Genomic DNA, 16,194 nt, shown 5'->3' on the forward strand with positions numbered 1-16,194 from the left:
AGCACCGCCGTTGTTGCAGGCAGCTCACTGCGCCAGGATTAGTGTGTGTGCGCGCGCTTCACCTCACTGTGTGCCGAGTGTGTTTCACTAATTCACGGATTGGGATAAATGCAAAGAGACCAAATTTCCCTCACAGGATCAAAAGAGTAAATATACAAAACTGGGATCGTTCCTATTTATCATGCCAAAATTGAGTTAAACAAAATGCAAACAATCATACAAATAAGTGCAACAATCATTTGCCATGATGAATATCAGATTAACCCTGAAATTAAATTTCTCCTCAATCAGATACCAAACATTTGATGTAAAACCCAGCCAGGCCTGAACTATGAGCCCGGTCATCAGGTCTGACTGAAATTTGCATTCCAATTCAAGAGAAGAAAAAAAAAAAAAAAAAAAAAAGAGTCCATGCCACATTAAAATAGAAATTTAATTCTGCAAATGCAAATGGAGAAGCAAGGCAAACAGACAGGGTTCAAATAGAAATTAATTTCAAAGTTAAGAAGCATTCTTCAGTATTGACACCCATCTTTTACACGAGTTCCTGCTGTGTTTCAGAAGCACAGATAGTGTTAAGGTTAGTGATTAGAAAGGGGGCACCAGTGTTAATGCCCCCTCTCCTCCTTCAAATGTCCAAATGACATCGGACACACCTACAGCTACAAGCTGCACTTACTGGTCAAAGGTTTTTAATCCATTCTGAACCTAAGGTTAGGTCCATCCTGAAATACAGTAAGGCATTTGGATAGATGACCAAAATGCTGCCGTTTTGTGAAAGAAAAGCACACTGCCACACATGAGTAAATAGAAATATGCAGTATGAGGCATCTTCATTTCAACCTGTTAAACATGACTTCACTAGTCAAAAAGTGAATTGTATTAGTAAATGGTAAATGGTGAAAAGTGAACATAATGAATGTGTACAACAAACATTTCTCAATGGTGAAAACCTTTCATTTTATCCAATGCCTTCTATTAAATAACATCAAACTATGATGCAAACAAACAAACATGCCCTACCTTTCAAACTCGAGGCAAAATAACTTACATTGCACTGAGGAATAATTAAACATGAAAGACAATCAAAAAATCTCAGCAAAACTGGTCTGACACCAACCAACAATGATCCTCCAACAATCTTGGGCTTGTCATAAAAGTGTTTTCTTACATATCTGTGGTATAGGTGACTTCCAATCATGCTAAATCACTCGAAAGAGCCATGAACTCTCAGGAAATACATATCTATATAAATTATCACACAAGCACATAAGCATTCAAACCAATGTGATGTGACAGAAGCACCATTGCACAACCTTTCAAGGAGATTGTTTGAGCATGTGTTTGTGTGTGAGAGAGCTGCATTGCGATAAACAGTAGTTATGTGTAGCAATGTTTCTTCACCTGGCAGAGCTTTTTGCAACCTGCTACTCACTGTTAGCAGTCAGTTGCTCTAGCACCTCATTGGCTGGTACACCTTGGCAATATAGACAGGGTCTGCCCACTAATGCACTTCAGCCAATCAAGAGGCTATGGCGAGTAATCACACTTCCAGCTTGGCTAGTTTTAGATGCAACTGCTCTGACTAGCTTATGTATGAAAATTTTAACCAAAAACAAACAAAAAAGGAAAAAAAAAAAAAACACCCTCAAGTTGACTGCCACACTGTTTGTATTGGCCGATGCGATGTCCAATGTCCTTAAACCACAAGAGGTGTCTTCAGATCAGCCCATCTGCCACTAAAAAACAGTGTCAAGTTAGTATTATTTTCTATGGAAGCCCGTTTGCGCCACATAAAAAAAATTCTGATCTATTATATCTCATTATTGTGAGATACTATGTCATTATTCTGACGTACTCTCTCATTATTGTGAGATTTTATCTTGTTATTGTGAGATAGTATATCTCGTTATTCTGATATATTTCGCTATGATTAAATAGGAAATGCTTTGCCCCTTATATTTCCGTGGTCATTCAAGATGGATTCGATCATTGAAAATTATTTTCGACGTGGTTTTACAAACACTGAGATACAAACGCTTTTACATGAAGAGCATAATATTGAAATAAGCCTCCGCACTTTACAGAGAACCTTGCAAAGAAAGCACCTCTGGCGTCGGCGCAATAAAACTGATGTTGCTAAAGTTGCAGAGTTTATCCATCAGCAACTCCAGACTTTGGGTCAATTGCATGGCTGGTAGATGGATGCACCAGAAGTGCTGGATGGCTGGCATAATTACGGACCGAGAAACTGTCCGTCTGTTGTTAAGACTAATGGATGGTGGTGGCGTAGATTTGCGAGCAAGACACCGCTTGAGACGCCGTGTGTATGTCAGTCGTGGGCCGAATTATGTGTGGCATATAGACGGATACGATAAACTGAAGCCGTACGGCGTCTGCATCAGTGGCTGCATAGATGGCTTCTCGCGAAAAATAATATGGCTTGAAGCATACAAAGCATACTATCTCACAATAATGAGATACTATGTCAGAATAACGAGATAGTATCTCACAATAATGAGATATCATAGATCAGATTTTTTTTTTTTGTGGTGCAAACGGGCTTCCAAAATTTTCAAAAGATATTATCTTAAAAAAATATAACATCATGCATCAACTCTACAAACAATCTATAACTACAGTACTATGACTACAATAAGTGCTCATTTGTTGATTGGTGAGTTTATGATTTATATTTAGTGTGCCTTCAGGTGAGGTAGAGAAACAAACAGCTCAATAAATGAGTTGGACGATGACGATAATGATGGTTAGGAACAGGAGGAAGACGAATGCTTACCTTGAGCCCCCCTCCCCCTGACGGAGACGTGCCCATCACGGTCTGCTTCTCCATCTCTTCTTGTTTCCTCTTTTTCCTCTCAAGTGCTTCCGGGTTCTTGACTCCTCGGTTGGAGGTCTGCGGAACCATAAGATGTGTTGTAACTAAAATTAAGAGGGTGTATAAGGTATCTGAATATGGTCACTATAATCCTTGACCATGAAATACAGGGATGGACGTCACCTATTATTTTCCATCACATTTGGTTCAGGAGATACAGGTGCATCTCAAAAAAACTTCCCCGTAATTTATTTCAAAAACTAAAATTTCAATTCAGTTCAGTTCACTAGATTCAATATGCATAAAATGAAATACTTCAAGCCTTTTTTTAGTTTTAATCTTGATTATTCTAATATTCATGATTACTGGTTACTGCTAATGGAAATCAAAAAATCTAGAATCTCAAATATTAGAATAAAAAAATTATTATACAGAACTGTCGACCTGAGATGAGCTCTAATCAGCTACAAAACACTAGCAAAATGCATTATTCAGTTATGACGGAGAATAAAATGGTCATCATGGCAGTGACGATGCTTTTGTAATGGCTTCATTTTTGGAAACATTTGGGGCCCCAAAGTGTAAAATTGCAGCAAGTTTCATGCTTTCATTAAGAAGTGTGTAGTTTCAAAATCAGGGTAAGCACTTTGTTTTACAAGGCCTTCTGTACGTTTATTTATCCAATCTTCAGTTGTACCAAAACGTGTGCGGTCACAGAAAATCCTGCCCTCTCTGCATGAAGGTTGGCATTTTTAGGAAAAAGGTGGAAGCTCAAATCGCTGTTACATCGACTTGAAGCCAAACAAAATGGCACACAGCAGTGCTCCTTAGAGCCGCCCACAGTTTTAAGAAACTTTAAGAAAGAAGTTTGTCACTGCGCTAGTGCACAAAGCCTATTGTGATAATTTCTTCTTTCTTCGGCATCACAATTGTAACATTTCATAATCACAGAATGTCCTAGTGTGGTCTAGTTTTCTACCCACAGTGACACTGTTAATATGATGTGTTAAACTGGTGTACTTCTAAAATTAAACATCAATTTGAGGATGAAAATTACTGAAAGATGTGTTTTATGCCAACAAATGGTATTTTAGCACCTAAGTCTAGTCATTAATAACAACATACAGTTATTCAACATAAACCTTATTCTGAGGTACACAGGCATTTATGCGGAAAATGTCAAGTGCTTATTTACCCTGATTGTGAAAATAATTTTCGTCTGGACTATTATGAAAATCTAAAGTTTATTGATACTTGTATGGGCATCAATTCCAATAGTCTGACAAACGATCGCTATGGAGTATTAGTGAATCTTGGCAACATCAGAAACTTAAAACTAGACTCCATGAGGAGACTAAAAAACAGGTTACAAAACAATAACAAGCGAGTGCATGGGAACTCCGATCTCCTGCTGGACTAAAGGTCTCTGCTGCAGCTCTGAGTGTGGGCTCTTGCACAACCTCAGAGGCATCACATGCAGAACACACCTTTGGGCTAAGCTAATCACTACACTGATGTGCAATACACATGTACAGTAGCAAGGTACTTTATAAAAACCTAACAAGACATGTCAGCTCCTGGCTCTCGATCCATGCATGCCAATATTGCTGACTTTGCTCATAAAGATTCATGATTAAATCAAATGTCACAGTTCTGAGTAAGAACGAAGACACTGTCACTGGATAACCATACACGAGATTAATTTAGCTTAATACCCTCCACCAGTAGGGGGAAGAGGGTATTGTAATTGGGTCTAACTGTCTGTCCGTGTGTGTCCAGTCAATAAAAAAATGAGAAAGTACATCTTCAAATTTTCATACAAGGTAGATCAGATCAAGGTCACTAAATCTTAGTCGTAGTCCATGATTATCTGGATTTTTTCATACTAACTGAGCAGCATACTACAATAATTGTGAATAACTTCACACTCTCCAACAAAACAATATAGCATACAAACACACAAGGAGTCAAGAAGTAAAATAAAAAGTTCAGTGGCAATAGGATGCATATAGGACATGAATGATGCCTTATTTGGTAACACAGTATCGACATAAGAGTGACATGAGACTGTCATGAACACATGACACATGAACCCTAACCCTAATTTGTTATGACAAAAAACGAATGTCACTTAATAACAGAAGTGTTATGTCATAAACATTTATGACTTGTTTATGACTCGTTCATGACAGTGTCATGTCACTCTTATGTTGATACTGTCAAGTAAAGTGTAACCCCTTATTTCTAAATCACTTCACAGAGACAGTGTGTACTCCAAATCAATAAGTAAATGAATAATCCAACTAAGCACCCAGCCAGCCAATCAAGCAATGGCCGTCAGCCTATCACGTATCACGGCTTTCAGTCACTGCACACCACAGCTCTGGGATTCTTTGCCAAAGGCCCTCAGCCCTCAGTCTCATCAACTCAGATGAATTATTCAGACAGCATATTGAACTCTGTACGCTGTATACGCCGTCTCATCGCCCATTCCTCTCTCCTCTATCTCAATCCTAATATGGGGCTTCAGTCCTTGTGCTTGTTTTTTCTACTTTGTTCCTTCATGTTTCTGTGTGTTATTGTTCACTGTGATGCACTTTGGTTACCTTAATAATCTGACCTTGCGATGCAATGCTCAGATTCTGAGTTTGATTTATGTGTTTATTTTTTTTATGTGTACCCTTAATCCCTTTCTCCTGAAGTATCCTTGAAAGGTTCACTCAAAATACAATGTACTGCTATTGTAAACAGCTCTCCAAACAAATCTGAAACAAGTCACCTTCTCTGCCTGTCCAAACATAAACTAACTCTACACTTGCTAAGGAAGCATCAGCTTTGAACCGTAGCATCTCACCACCTATCCAATACAGAAGATTACCTCAAATGAAAACATGTGGCTCAGCAACTATTTGAGTTATAAACACATGGGCACTTTGTGTTTTATAGTGTCTGCCATCTGGCTTTGGCGGTCCTATGTAAGTAGTTTCAAACCACGTCCTCATCAGCTGACATCAGATACTCAAACATACACACTGGAGGTCATTGGTGGTATGGGGCTTAAAAGTCTTAACAACACTGGATGCAACAGTGGGCAATCTTTCAGGAAGTCTTCAGTCCAGGACCATTAAGGTTTTAAGTGCATGGAATGAAGCATGGCCTAATTATCTCAAAAATCTCAAAAGGCAAAACTCTGACTGTCTCTATTATGGCTTATGAAGATATTATTCTCTTATGTTTCTCACATGTACAAAAAGCCTTATTATTTTACCCTCTCTGTGTCAAGCACACACAGAGAGAGAGAGAGAGAGAGAATGAATGAGATGAGAGAGAGAGAGAGAGAGAGAGAGAGAGAGAGAGAGAGAGAGAGAGAGGGATTTTTCAGCTGCATATCTCGTGCTTCAAAGGCATGCTGGGTATGCAGTGCTCATGTGCAAAGCAGAGCGGCATCTTAATACCATGTAGCCAGCAAACACAAACACACACACACACACACACACACACACACACACACACACACACACACACACACACACACACCAAGCCTTTACAGTGTACAGATGTAATACAGAGAGCAACTTTGTTTCATGTGGATCAAACCCAGGTCGCCCACTGATGCAGCCATTATGTTGAGCCACAGGGTGTTCACAGCAGCAGGGATGTGGAGAGCAACTGAAGCTCACATGGCCATTAACCGAGATCACCCTCAAACTCCATTAGGCTGTCAAGGCAGTGGGGGCATGAGTATGTGTGGTGAATATGGACATGGCTGGGAACATGGCTCAGAGCATTCAGTGAAGCAGGGACACTGTGTGGTGTCTGTGCGAACATGAGGCCTTACACCAACTGACTCCTGGGCACAGGAAGCTACAACCTCAGCGAAGAGGAAGTAAGCAGAGGAACTGGTGAATGTGAAATAATTCACAGCAGTGAAAAGGACGTGGCTGACGTCCCACTGTGATCAACAGCGCAGTCTCAGGGACACATCACAATGACTGGATGGAGCATCACAACCATAATAGATTTGACAATGACTCCTGATGCCACACTCCACACCTCCACCTGTGGAAGCGCAAGAAGAAGAAGAAGCCCCATTTGTGACCGCTTTATGTGCACAACCCAGCCTGTAGGGGGTGCTGTGAGGTGTAGGGAGAAGAAAGGATCAGCCAGGTCAGAGAGGTTGCCCGGTTGGGGGAGAAATGGCCGCGTCCATCCAAACTACTTACGCGGCAGTGTGGGCGGCTCGGTGGCGCGCTCGGCGAAGTCGCTGTAGGAAGTATCTCTGTGGCACAGAGGTGATAAAAGAAGCTGCCAGAATTGTACAGAGGCTCCGAGAGGCTCGGGGCTTAGATGTCTTTATTCATAAGACAGAAGAGACTGAGGCAAGGCAGAGAAAGGGAGACAAAAAATTGAGTTGCCTCGGAAGTAGAAAACAAGCACAGCAGTAGAAGAGAAGGGCAGGCTGGGGGGCTGCGGTTGTGACTGATTTTTGGAGTGGGGAATCTGGGGGTTATTCAGCACGTGCAAGTGGCATGTCCAAGGTAGCTGACAGGGTCACATCAGGCCAGAAGTAGCAGAAGTCAGAGAGCAGAGAGCCATTCAGACATGGAGCTTAAACCCCAGACAAGGTCAGGGGCCTTAAAGGGGTGGTTCAGGATTTTGGACATAAGACCTTATTTCCAAGTAAGCAAGTGTGATATTTATCAGTGGAGACCGTTTTCAGCACGTTTCATCCAGTCCTTCTAATTGCAGAGTTAAGCAGGTGCTAGGCTAAGCGCAAGTCAACGGTATGTGCTAGCCTGCCACTAAAGACAGTCTTACCCACTCCAAAGTACACCTGAGGCAAATTCCAGACAATCGATGTAAATGTCTGTGTTGATAGAATAGTGAAAAGAAAGTAGAAAAAGAAGTAGAAAAGAAATACAACTACCCTTGCATCGCGTTGCAATAGTTATACTTTGGTCCCTAAAGTTGTTAGTAGTCATTTTGCAACTCAGCGGCGGACTGATATTACCAAGGCTACTACTAGGTATCCCCATTGGAGTGCTTTACTGTTTACTTTTCGGCGCAGTACTACTAACCGAGCAAGTATAATTCCCTAAAGCTAAACTAGTCCCTCAAAATGTAATGCGATCGTTGAAATGCAAGGATAGAATAACGTTAGAAATAACTGTCAATACAGACATTTACATCGATAGTCTGGCGTTATAATTTATTTGCCTCAGGTGTACTTTGGAGTGGGTAAGACTGTCTTTAGTGGCAGGCTAGCACATACCGTTGACTTGAGCTAGCCTAGCACCTGCGAACTCTGCAATTAGAAAGACTGGATGAAACGTGCTGAAAACGGTCTCCACTGATAAATATCACACTTGCTTACTTGGAAATGAGGTCCTATGTCCAAAATCCTGAACCACCCCTTTAAAGTCATTCACTGTGAAACATGTGAAGATCGAGCCCATTCTCAGGTGCAATGCCTTTTTCTTATCTAAAACAGACATACAATCTACAACCAGTTCCTTAAAGACACTGTAAACAAAAATATGAGATTTGTTTTGGAAACACATTGTATGGGTTAGAAAATGAATAAAATAACTGAAAAGACTGAACTGTGTAGTATTGAAATGTGGAGTTTGAACATTAAATAGTACATTGTCAGAGAGACAGAGAGAGAGAGAGAGAGAGAGAGAGAGAGAGAGAGAGAGAGAGAGAGAGAGAGAGAGAGAGAGAGATGTTTTGGTAGACTTACAGGAGCACCTGTAGAAGACTATGAGAAGTTTGTGAGTGTATATATTCCTAAAGACAGAGCAACAAATAAGACAAACCAAGGAATAAGAATAATAGATCGTTTTGACCCCATTTAAATTATTTCCTGCTTTTAAGTAAATCATACCATACACCACTACATTTGTGAGATAAATGACAACTTTTACAGAGAAAAAGCAGTACAACTGCCCCTGGGTTAGATGACTATTGGACTGAGAATCAATCACACGCCTTGCTTGGTGAGACACACAGAGAAAGTGAGAGCTAGCCTAGCGTTAGCAGAGCAACATCGGCCTGTGAGGGACAGCACCAGCTGGCAGACTGCTGACAGGAGAGCTGGAGATGGCCACATGTGATGCTGGCGTCCACGTACCTCTTTCTGTCTTTTCTCTGCCGCTTCTGCTAGCTGACGTCTTCTAGTTTCCTGTGAAATAAACACACACACACACACACACACACACACACACACACAAAAACAAATGGTAAACAACCACCAAATAAACCACCAATTACTAGGCTATGGCTTTGTACAGCAAAAGCATGTCATAAAAATATCACCCATTGACAGGTAAAGCAATCAAGTGAAAGCAAATGTTTATCTAAGGGATCATCAGCTCAGGAGAAAGCACTTTCAGCTAAATATTAAGCCAACATGGATAGTCGAATACACCCTGTTTGTGGTACAATAACTGACTCTGTGCTCTGCTTGCAGATGACTAAAGATTATAGATTACCCTTATGACAAAGAACTATAGTAATCTTGTATTTTGGAATAAAATATTATAGTAATCTCATAGGAATACTATAGGCATACATATAGTATTCCTATGAGATTACTATAATAAAATGCTCGGACATACTATAGAAGTACTACTAAGACTACCATAGATAGAAACACTATAGGGTCATTCCGTGTGAAATCACCCAATTTCAGCGCAATTTGGCAGGTGACCCTCTCCGAAAAAATCTGAAAAAAATCACAGGTGTTTGTAGACCAAATCCATGCATAGATCTTAAATAGTATATATGTATAACTAATCGTTGCAAAACTACAGCCCTTTGAAACTTCAAGTCATTTTAAGCATTGTGGTGAACAATCCTTTTTGTTCAACTTCCAGCATTATTAGCTCTTTTGGTATTTCACACACATTAGTGAAACTATGTGAAAAGAAGTACATTTTCCTGTTGAATTAAAAAATCCAATCGGATCAGACGTATCTTGTGTACTTTCCCCTCTGGAAAGCTCTGAAAATGGCAATAAATTCATAATGTGAAAAGATATCATCACCTTTGAGGGCTTCTCATTCAAAAATTATGTGACACAAATTCATCAGATTTTTTCCCTACTCATGTATGTATTATAAGGTCCTGTCCATGCATGAACTTTGGTTGTTATAATTTTAATATTTTCAGAGCATTTTTTTATAATTGGGCTTGATTTTCAAAAAGCCCGTTTTCATCTTCTCATTTCACCACGTGGACAGTTAACAGGATTTTTTTTACATTTTACCATATATCATTCTGTATGTGAGGATCATCTGCCCAAAAGTTGGGCTTGTTGCTGAGTTTCTTCATTGAGATAAGATTTTTTTTAAATATTGTCTATAAATCCACTGAATTTGTATTGGATCTGCAGTACCACTTTGCACCACATGTGGTGCTCTTTTAATACAATGGAAGTCAATGGAAGAGTAAGAGAGTCCCTTGTTTGCTGCACATATCCAATCTAAACACACAGTTTATGGTTCATAGTTGAATTGGTCCAAATAATTATTGCAACATGAACAACATACTACTCATACATAAATCTTATTTAGAGAAAATAAACTGATCAAGTAAATTATACACACATAAGACTGACTGGTCATCATACATGCAGCAAGAGGATTTAGCATAATTACCATCTTTGTAATGAGTTTTCTACACCAGCTTCAACCTATTAGTGCCTATGTGAGCACTTTAATAATTTCTAGCCAGCTGGTTAGGCAAAGTCTATATTCATCGTCATATGCTTGGGATGCAGTCCTCTGTGATACATAGACAAAGAGCATCAAGATGGAGATCAGTGCTTTGTCTCCATGTGATCTGGGAAAGAAGTTGGAACATATTCAAGAAACAATGGGTTTCTAAAATTCATTTGTAGGCATTTGTAAAAAGATGATAAATCTTTAGTATTAATTTTTTCTGCATCTGACAATGCACTGAATTTTAGAAACCCCTTTTTACTTGAACCATATGAACCATAAACTGTGTGTTTAGATTGGATATGTGCCGCAAACAAGTGACTCTTCCATTGACTTCCATTGCATTAAAAGAGCACCACATGTGGTGCAAAGTGGTACTGCAGATAAAGTACAAATTCAGTGGATTTATAGACAATATTTGTAAAAAATCTTATCTCAACAAGCCCAAATTTTGAAGAATGATCCTCACATAACAATGATAAATTTTGTTTAAAAAATCCTGTTAACTGTCCACATGGTGAAATGAGAAGATGAAAACGGGCTTTTTGAAAATCAAGCCCAATGTAATAAAAATGCTCTGACAATATGATAATGTTAACAACCAAAGTTAATGCATGGACATGACCTTATAATCCATACATGAGTGGGGAAAAAATCTGATGAATTTGTGTCACATACTTTTTGAATGACAAGCCCTCAAAGGTGGTGATGTTTTTTCACATAATGATTTTATAGCCATTTTCAGAGCTTTGCAGAGGGGGAATTACACAAGATACACCTGATTTGATTGGATTGTTTAATTCAACAGGAAAATGTACTTCTATTCACATAGTTTCACTAATGTGTGTGAAATACCAAAAGAGCCAATAATGTTGGAAGTTGAACAAAAAGGATTGTTCACCACGATGCTTAAAATGACTTGAAACTTCAAAGGGCTGTAGTTTTGGAACCATTAGTGATACAGATATACTATTTAAGATTTATGGATAGGTTTGGTCTACAAACACCTGTGATTTTTTTCAGATTTTTTGGGAGAGGGTGACCTGCCAGCCACTGGGTGATTTGACACGGAATGACCCTATAGCGGCTAAGGATATTATAGAGGTATTACAGAACATCACAGAAGTATTACACTACCATAGAATTCTTATAGTATTACTATAGTTCTTTTTCGTAAGGATAGAAATAGCATCTCCATTGGACTACTCTGATCTCTGTTAAATATGTTAAATCTTCCTACAGAACAAGCAGCACTCATGTACAAAGCCAAATCTTTCCACATCAAATAACTTTTATAGGTCGTCGTCTTGCATTGGCAAACCAGACGTGGTGTAATTCAAGTCGTGGTGCTTGAAAGAAAAAGGGTTGTCATGTAAACAATAAAGCTTCACAACGCTCTAAGCTTTACGAACCGGTGTATTAAAAGGTAAGAAATCTCATCATGTAATGCTGGTCTCGACTAACTTTATTCTGATTTAATAGAGATTAACAATTCGGTATGTTTTAAGACTGCTAGGATGCTCTACCGTAACATTAAGATGCCGAAAGGCTTGCAGAACTTACTGGATCTGGCGTATCCACCACGTCCTCTGCAGCTCCACCCAGACAAGGAAGGCACATTCCCATACTTGGTTATTCCGAAGATGTAGTGGATATTTCAATGACAACACAAATGGTCGTTTTAAAATCAATTATTATCAAAGAAACTAAATAGACAACCAGCTAGGTAATTAGTTTGACAGCGTCAAACTACTGAATAGCTAGCTAGGCTACTGCAAAAGCCACGGGGAAACACCACCGCTATGTTGACTAATTGCTCAATAAAAACGAAAAGCCAGTTCGCACTGACAACTTTCGATGTTTAAATCCATGGACAGCAACACTTATATTTAACGCTACTTTAGGGTGTTTAGACTCACGCTGATTAACGCCAGTTAGCGACAACGTAGCCTTGCTATTTTTCAAGACCTCAAGTTAACGTTACACCTCTCAACAAGCCAGCTAGCCAGCCAGCCAGTCAGTCAGCCAGCCACCCAGCTGGAAAGCTCTAGCAGCTAGCTTCTAGTTAAACAAATGCAAGCAGCTAACGTGTACCTACTTAAGCCTACATAATCACGGGCCCAAACCTCTTATTTACACGTCGCGGCATCTGTGAATATTAAACAGAAAATTTCTGGCGAAGATAAAAGTTGTCTTGGTCAGAAAGCCGCAAATTAATCTAGCTTTGCTACCTGATGGAGAAGTGCAAACTCCCTACTACAACGCCTATGTTATTTATTTACCATTAGGCGTCCCCTTCCACTATCTAGCCTCGACAGTGCCGCCTGTTGGTAGGGAGTAAATAGAATCATACCATAAATAAATCCATTTCAGAAGAATCATTCAAGACATTAAAATAGTGACAATTAAATATGATGACAGAAAAGCTCGTACCATTATCAGTGCATATTAGTTGCACTTAAACTTAACATATATTTTGTTGGGTGGTTGACACTATTTATAGGGGTCCAAGCAGAACAGCTGCAGGAACCCTATTGTTTTTGTGCTGATTATAGGTTTATAGGTTATCTTATTTTTCTCCGCCAAAAGTGATTGTGCAGCAAAAACCGTAAGACCCAGGAATGTGAAACTCCCCCGTTGGCTCAAACCCCCAAACCTGAGGTACTGCGCCTATAGGTGGTGCTATGATAATTAATGTTTTACATCAGTGAAGCCTAGACTCAAACTTATTGCATCGTTGTAATATTTACATTCATCTGCTTCTTTGAGTCATTGAATATTACAAGGAAGTGGCCGCTGATGATTAAGTGGCCAACATCAGCATCATGCAAACTTAAAGGCCCCAACATAAAAAAAGTTTATACACAGCACAACAAAATTTCAGAAAAGTAAACAATTATTGAAATTTTGACAGTCAGCATACATTAATTGTGATATACTCTCACAGTCATTCACCTGCAGCCCAGGAGACCCAGGTTCAAAACCCGCCTGAGACATAATGTGTCTTGTCTCTAACTTGGCCAGGTAGTCAAACATTGTTATGCAATTGTTCATTTACAAGGAGAAGGAAACATTTCCATTTCCAGGCACTCGTAGGATTGTAAATGTAAAAACAAATTAAACCTCTCTGGTCCCTTGACATTTGTCTTCCAAGAGTGTATCCACTTCTCATCCGTTCAGATGCACTTTGTGGCCTCTTCTTCCCCTCGTCACCTGTCTGGCCAATCAGTTGAATGATGTATACCTGTATATTGTGGTTGTCCTAAGCTTCATGTTTGTTTTTTTTCAGGCGCATCCTCATATCTACTATCTCAGACTGCACACTTGGTAAGTCAAGTGAAAGTGACAAGAAGGTTCAAACCTAACCTGATGCATACTTTCATTTTTAAACTGTTCAAATTCTCAAAGTTTCTATGATGGACCTCAGGGACCATGTCTAAGATGCATTGAATTGTGCAGAAATACCTATTTTGATCATCTATACCCATGACATTTTTTATAAATCTCCAGCCCATGCACACGGTATTCTGGGAGATGTAGTATAGGCCACATGAGTTTATTTTACATTTGTTTTACCCATATTTTTTATTTCTTTATATTTGTTTTACCTATTTTTGTTTGTTTTACTTAGTTTTAAATATTTATATTTATTGGAGAGGGTGGTGTGCTTTGCTTTGTTTAATCAACCGGGACCTGAGTATTAAATTTGCTGGAAATCCAGGGTAACAGTTCTTGCGAGAGCACAATATGAATTTGCTCAGCGAGTCACTCAGGCAATCACTAATGCATGTAATGCAGGCAATTATTACCCATGCCCTTGGAGCTGAGCTGCACCAAGGCGAGCCAGAGGCGAGCTAAACAGATGACAACAGCACTGCAACGTCGAAGTCCGGAATCAGTCAGGTGCGTTCATGGGCACGGGAAAAACCCTTTTCCCAGTGAAAACATCATCATTCACGTCACTTCATGTGGGAATAATCTGATTTAATGGCGGGCAACTGGGGCTACGGGAACGGGAACATAAGAGGCGGCCACTGGGGCTAGATTTTGCTAACCGTGCGTTCATGGGCGTCGGAAAAACCTTTTCCCAGTAAAAAACTTAACTTCTTGGAATCAGAGATGGGAAACTGGGGCTAGATTTTGCTACACGAGTTGCCCAGTTAGGGGCTCATCTTCACTTTTGTCGTCACGTTGTAGTTTGTTTGTAGTCCATGTGGCCTTTCATTTCCAACAGTTCATATAGATGTATATAGATACTCTTGATTCCATGAGGGAAATTTGGTCTCTGCATTTATCCTATCCGTAAATTAGTGAAACACACAGTGAGGTGAAGCACACACTAACCCGGAGCACTGAGCTGCCTGCTACAGCAGGATCAGTGAGGGGTTAGGTGTCTTGCTCAAGGGCTCTTGGATGTGGGCATGGGAGAGCAATGCTTAACCACTTCCCCCGCCCACATTTTTCCTACATGGTTGGAGATCGAACTGGCAACCCTCTGGTTTCAAACCCAAAGCCCTAATGCCAGGTGCCATGAACGGACCATAACAGAGTTGGCGAGTTGAGGGCTTGTCGTCACGTTGTAGTTTGTTTGTAGTCCATGTGGCCTTTCATGTACAAAAGTTTTAATGTGAACTTGGGAATGTGCCGTTTTTGTTACTTGAAAGCTGCATATCCTTCTTTCACAAGTGTCTTACACCATATTCTTAAGCAAATATGGTTGTTTATTTAAGATTAGTGAGCATATGTTTTAACCTTTGTTGTGGCATCCATGTTCACACATTGCGACAAAGCACATGAACACTTGCAGTGGGAAAAACAACGTAATCACAGGGCAGGCCCTGATATTCCCAGGTGCCATGAACGCACCAATAGCCAAACCCTAAATCTTTCTTGATTTGGGTCTGGATTGCAGGCTATGACAATGTAGGAATGACAATAAAGCTTCCTTGAATCCTTGAATGAGCATTTTGTGACCTCTGTGATCTTCTATCGACATGTATCATCCCTCACACACACATACACACATGACTTACACAATTTAACGAAATTTTAAAATATGATGTTAAAATACGGTTTTAAATATGATGTGTTTAAAAACACTTTTATAAGATCTTGACATAGATGACAGTGCTCTTGTTTACAGAACGCTATGTCTTGGTTAGTTTTTTAGAGAGTTTTTGCTCTCAGATTCTGGGTTTTGATTCTCTATACATTAGTCATTAAATTGACACCATATGAAGCACATGGACTTTACAGAAACAGGGTCATGGCTCCACAGCATTTTCATCTTGAGAAAAATAACAAATTAATATTAACACTGAATAACATACATTATCACTGAATTAAGCTTTTTTTCTATTAATTCTTAAATTCTGAAAGTACAGTTCATTATTTCACTTCATATTACTTACTGATAACATGTATCATGTTTGCGCCAGAACTGAGTCTTGGTTCCCTTGATGGTGGTGTAACCTTTACCTTCAAAACTAATCTCCATTTGCTGCCGCCCTCTTGAAAGATTGCTGTTCCTTGAGTACATTTTTTTCAGCAAAGTAGCATCACAACTTGATTTTGATAAAAATAGTATTCTCATGCACATTTCGGTCAAAAGGCACGGAGAACATGACAGCAAGG

At 39.6% G+C, this 16,194-nt stretch overlaps 1 protein-coding gene across 4 annotated transcripts; it reads right to left on the minus strand.

The window, feature by feature from the left end:
- Positions 1 to 415: 415 nt before the first annotated feature.
- Positions 416 to 12,838, minus strand: LOC125303833 (small VCP interacting protein). 4 transcript variants are annotated; one of them, XM_048257770.1, is made up of 5 exons: positions 12,687 to 12,838; positions 12,124 to 12,187; positions 8,970 to 9,020; positions 2,798 to 2,914; positions 416 to 1,739 (listed from the first exon to the last, which is right to left on the minus strand). In XM_048257770.1, exons 1-5 carry the CDS (start codon positions 12,707 to 12,709, stop codon positions 1,725 to 1,727), a joined length of 270 nt encoding a protein of 89 aa, XP_048113727.1. In that variant the 5' UTR covers positions 12,710 to 12,838; the 3' UTR covers positions 416 to 1,724. The 4 variants fall into 4 exon arrangements, with proteins under 4 accessions (XP_048113727.1, XP_048113729.1, XP_048113726.1 ...); XM_048257769.1 differs by lacking the exon at positions 416 to 1,739 and adding an exon at positions 7,060 to 7,115 and having other exon boundaries at positions 2,827 to 2,914; XM_048257772.1 differs by having other exon boundaries at positions 12,124 to 12,838.
- Positions 12,839 to 16,194: the final 3,356 nt, after the last annotated feature.

This window comes from Alosa alosa, chromosome 11 (assembly GCF_017589495.1).
Source record: "Alosa alosa isolate M-15738 ecotype Scorff River chromosome 11, AALO_Geno_1.1, whole genome shotgun sequence".
NCBI lineage: Eukaryota > Metazoa > Chordata > Actinopteri > Clupeiformes > Clupeidae > Alosa > Alosa alosa.

Excerpts from the sequence above, each read along its gene's own strand:
- LOC125303833 (XM_048257769.1), bottom strand. The coding sequence starts at position 12,709 with ATGCCGCGACGTGTAAATAAGAG. Across the intron at positions 9,021-12,123 it reads TGGTGGATACGCCAGATCCA|GAAACTAGAAGACGTCAGCT; the intron begins GTAAGTTCTGCA and ends TTTATTTCACAG. Across the intron at positions 2,915-7,059 it reads CGAGCCGCCCACACTGCCGC|ACCTCCAACCGAGGAGTCAA; the intron begins GTAAGTAGTTTG and ends ATGGTTCCGCAG.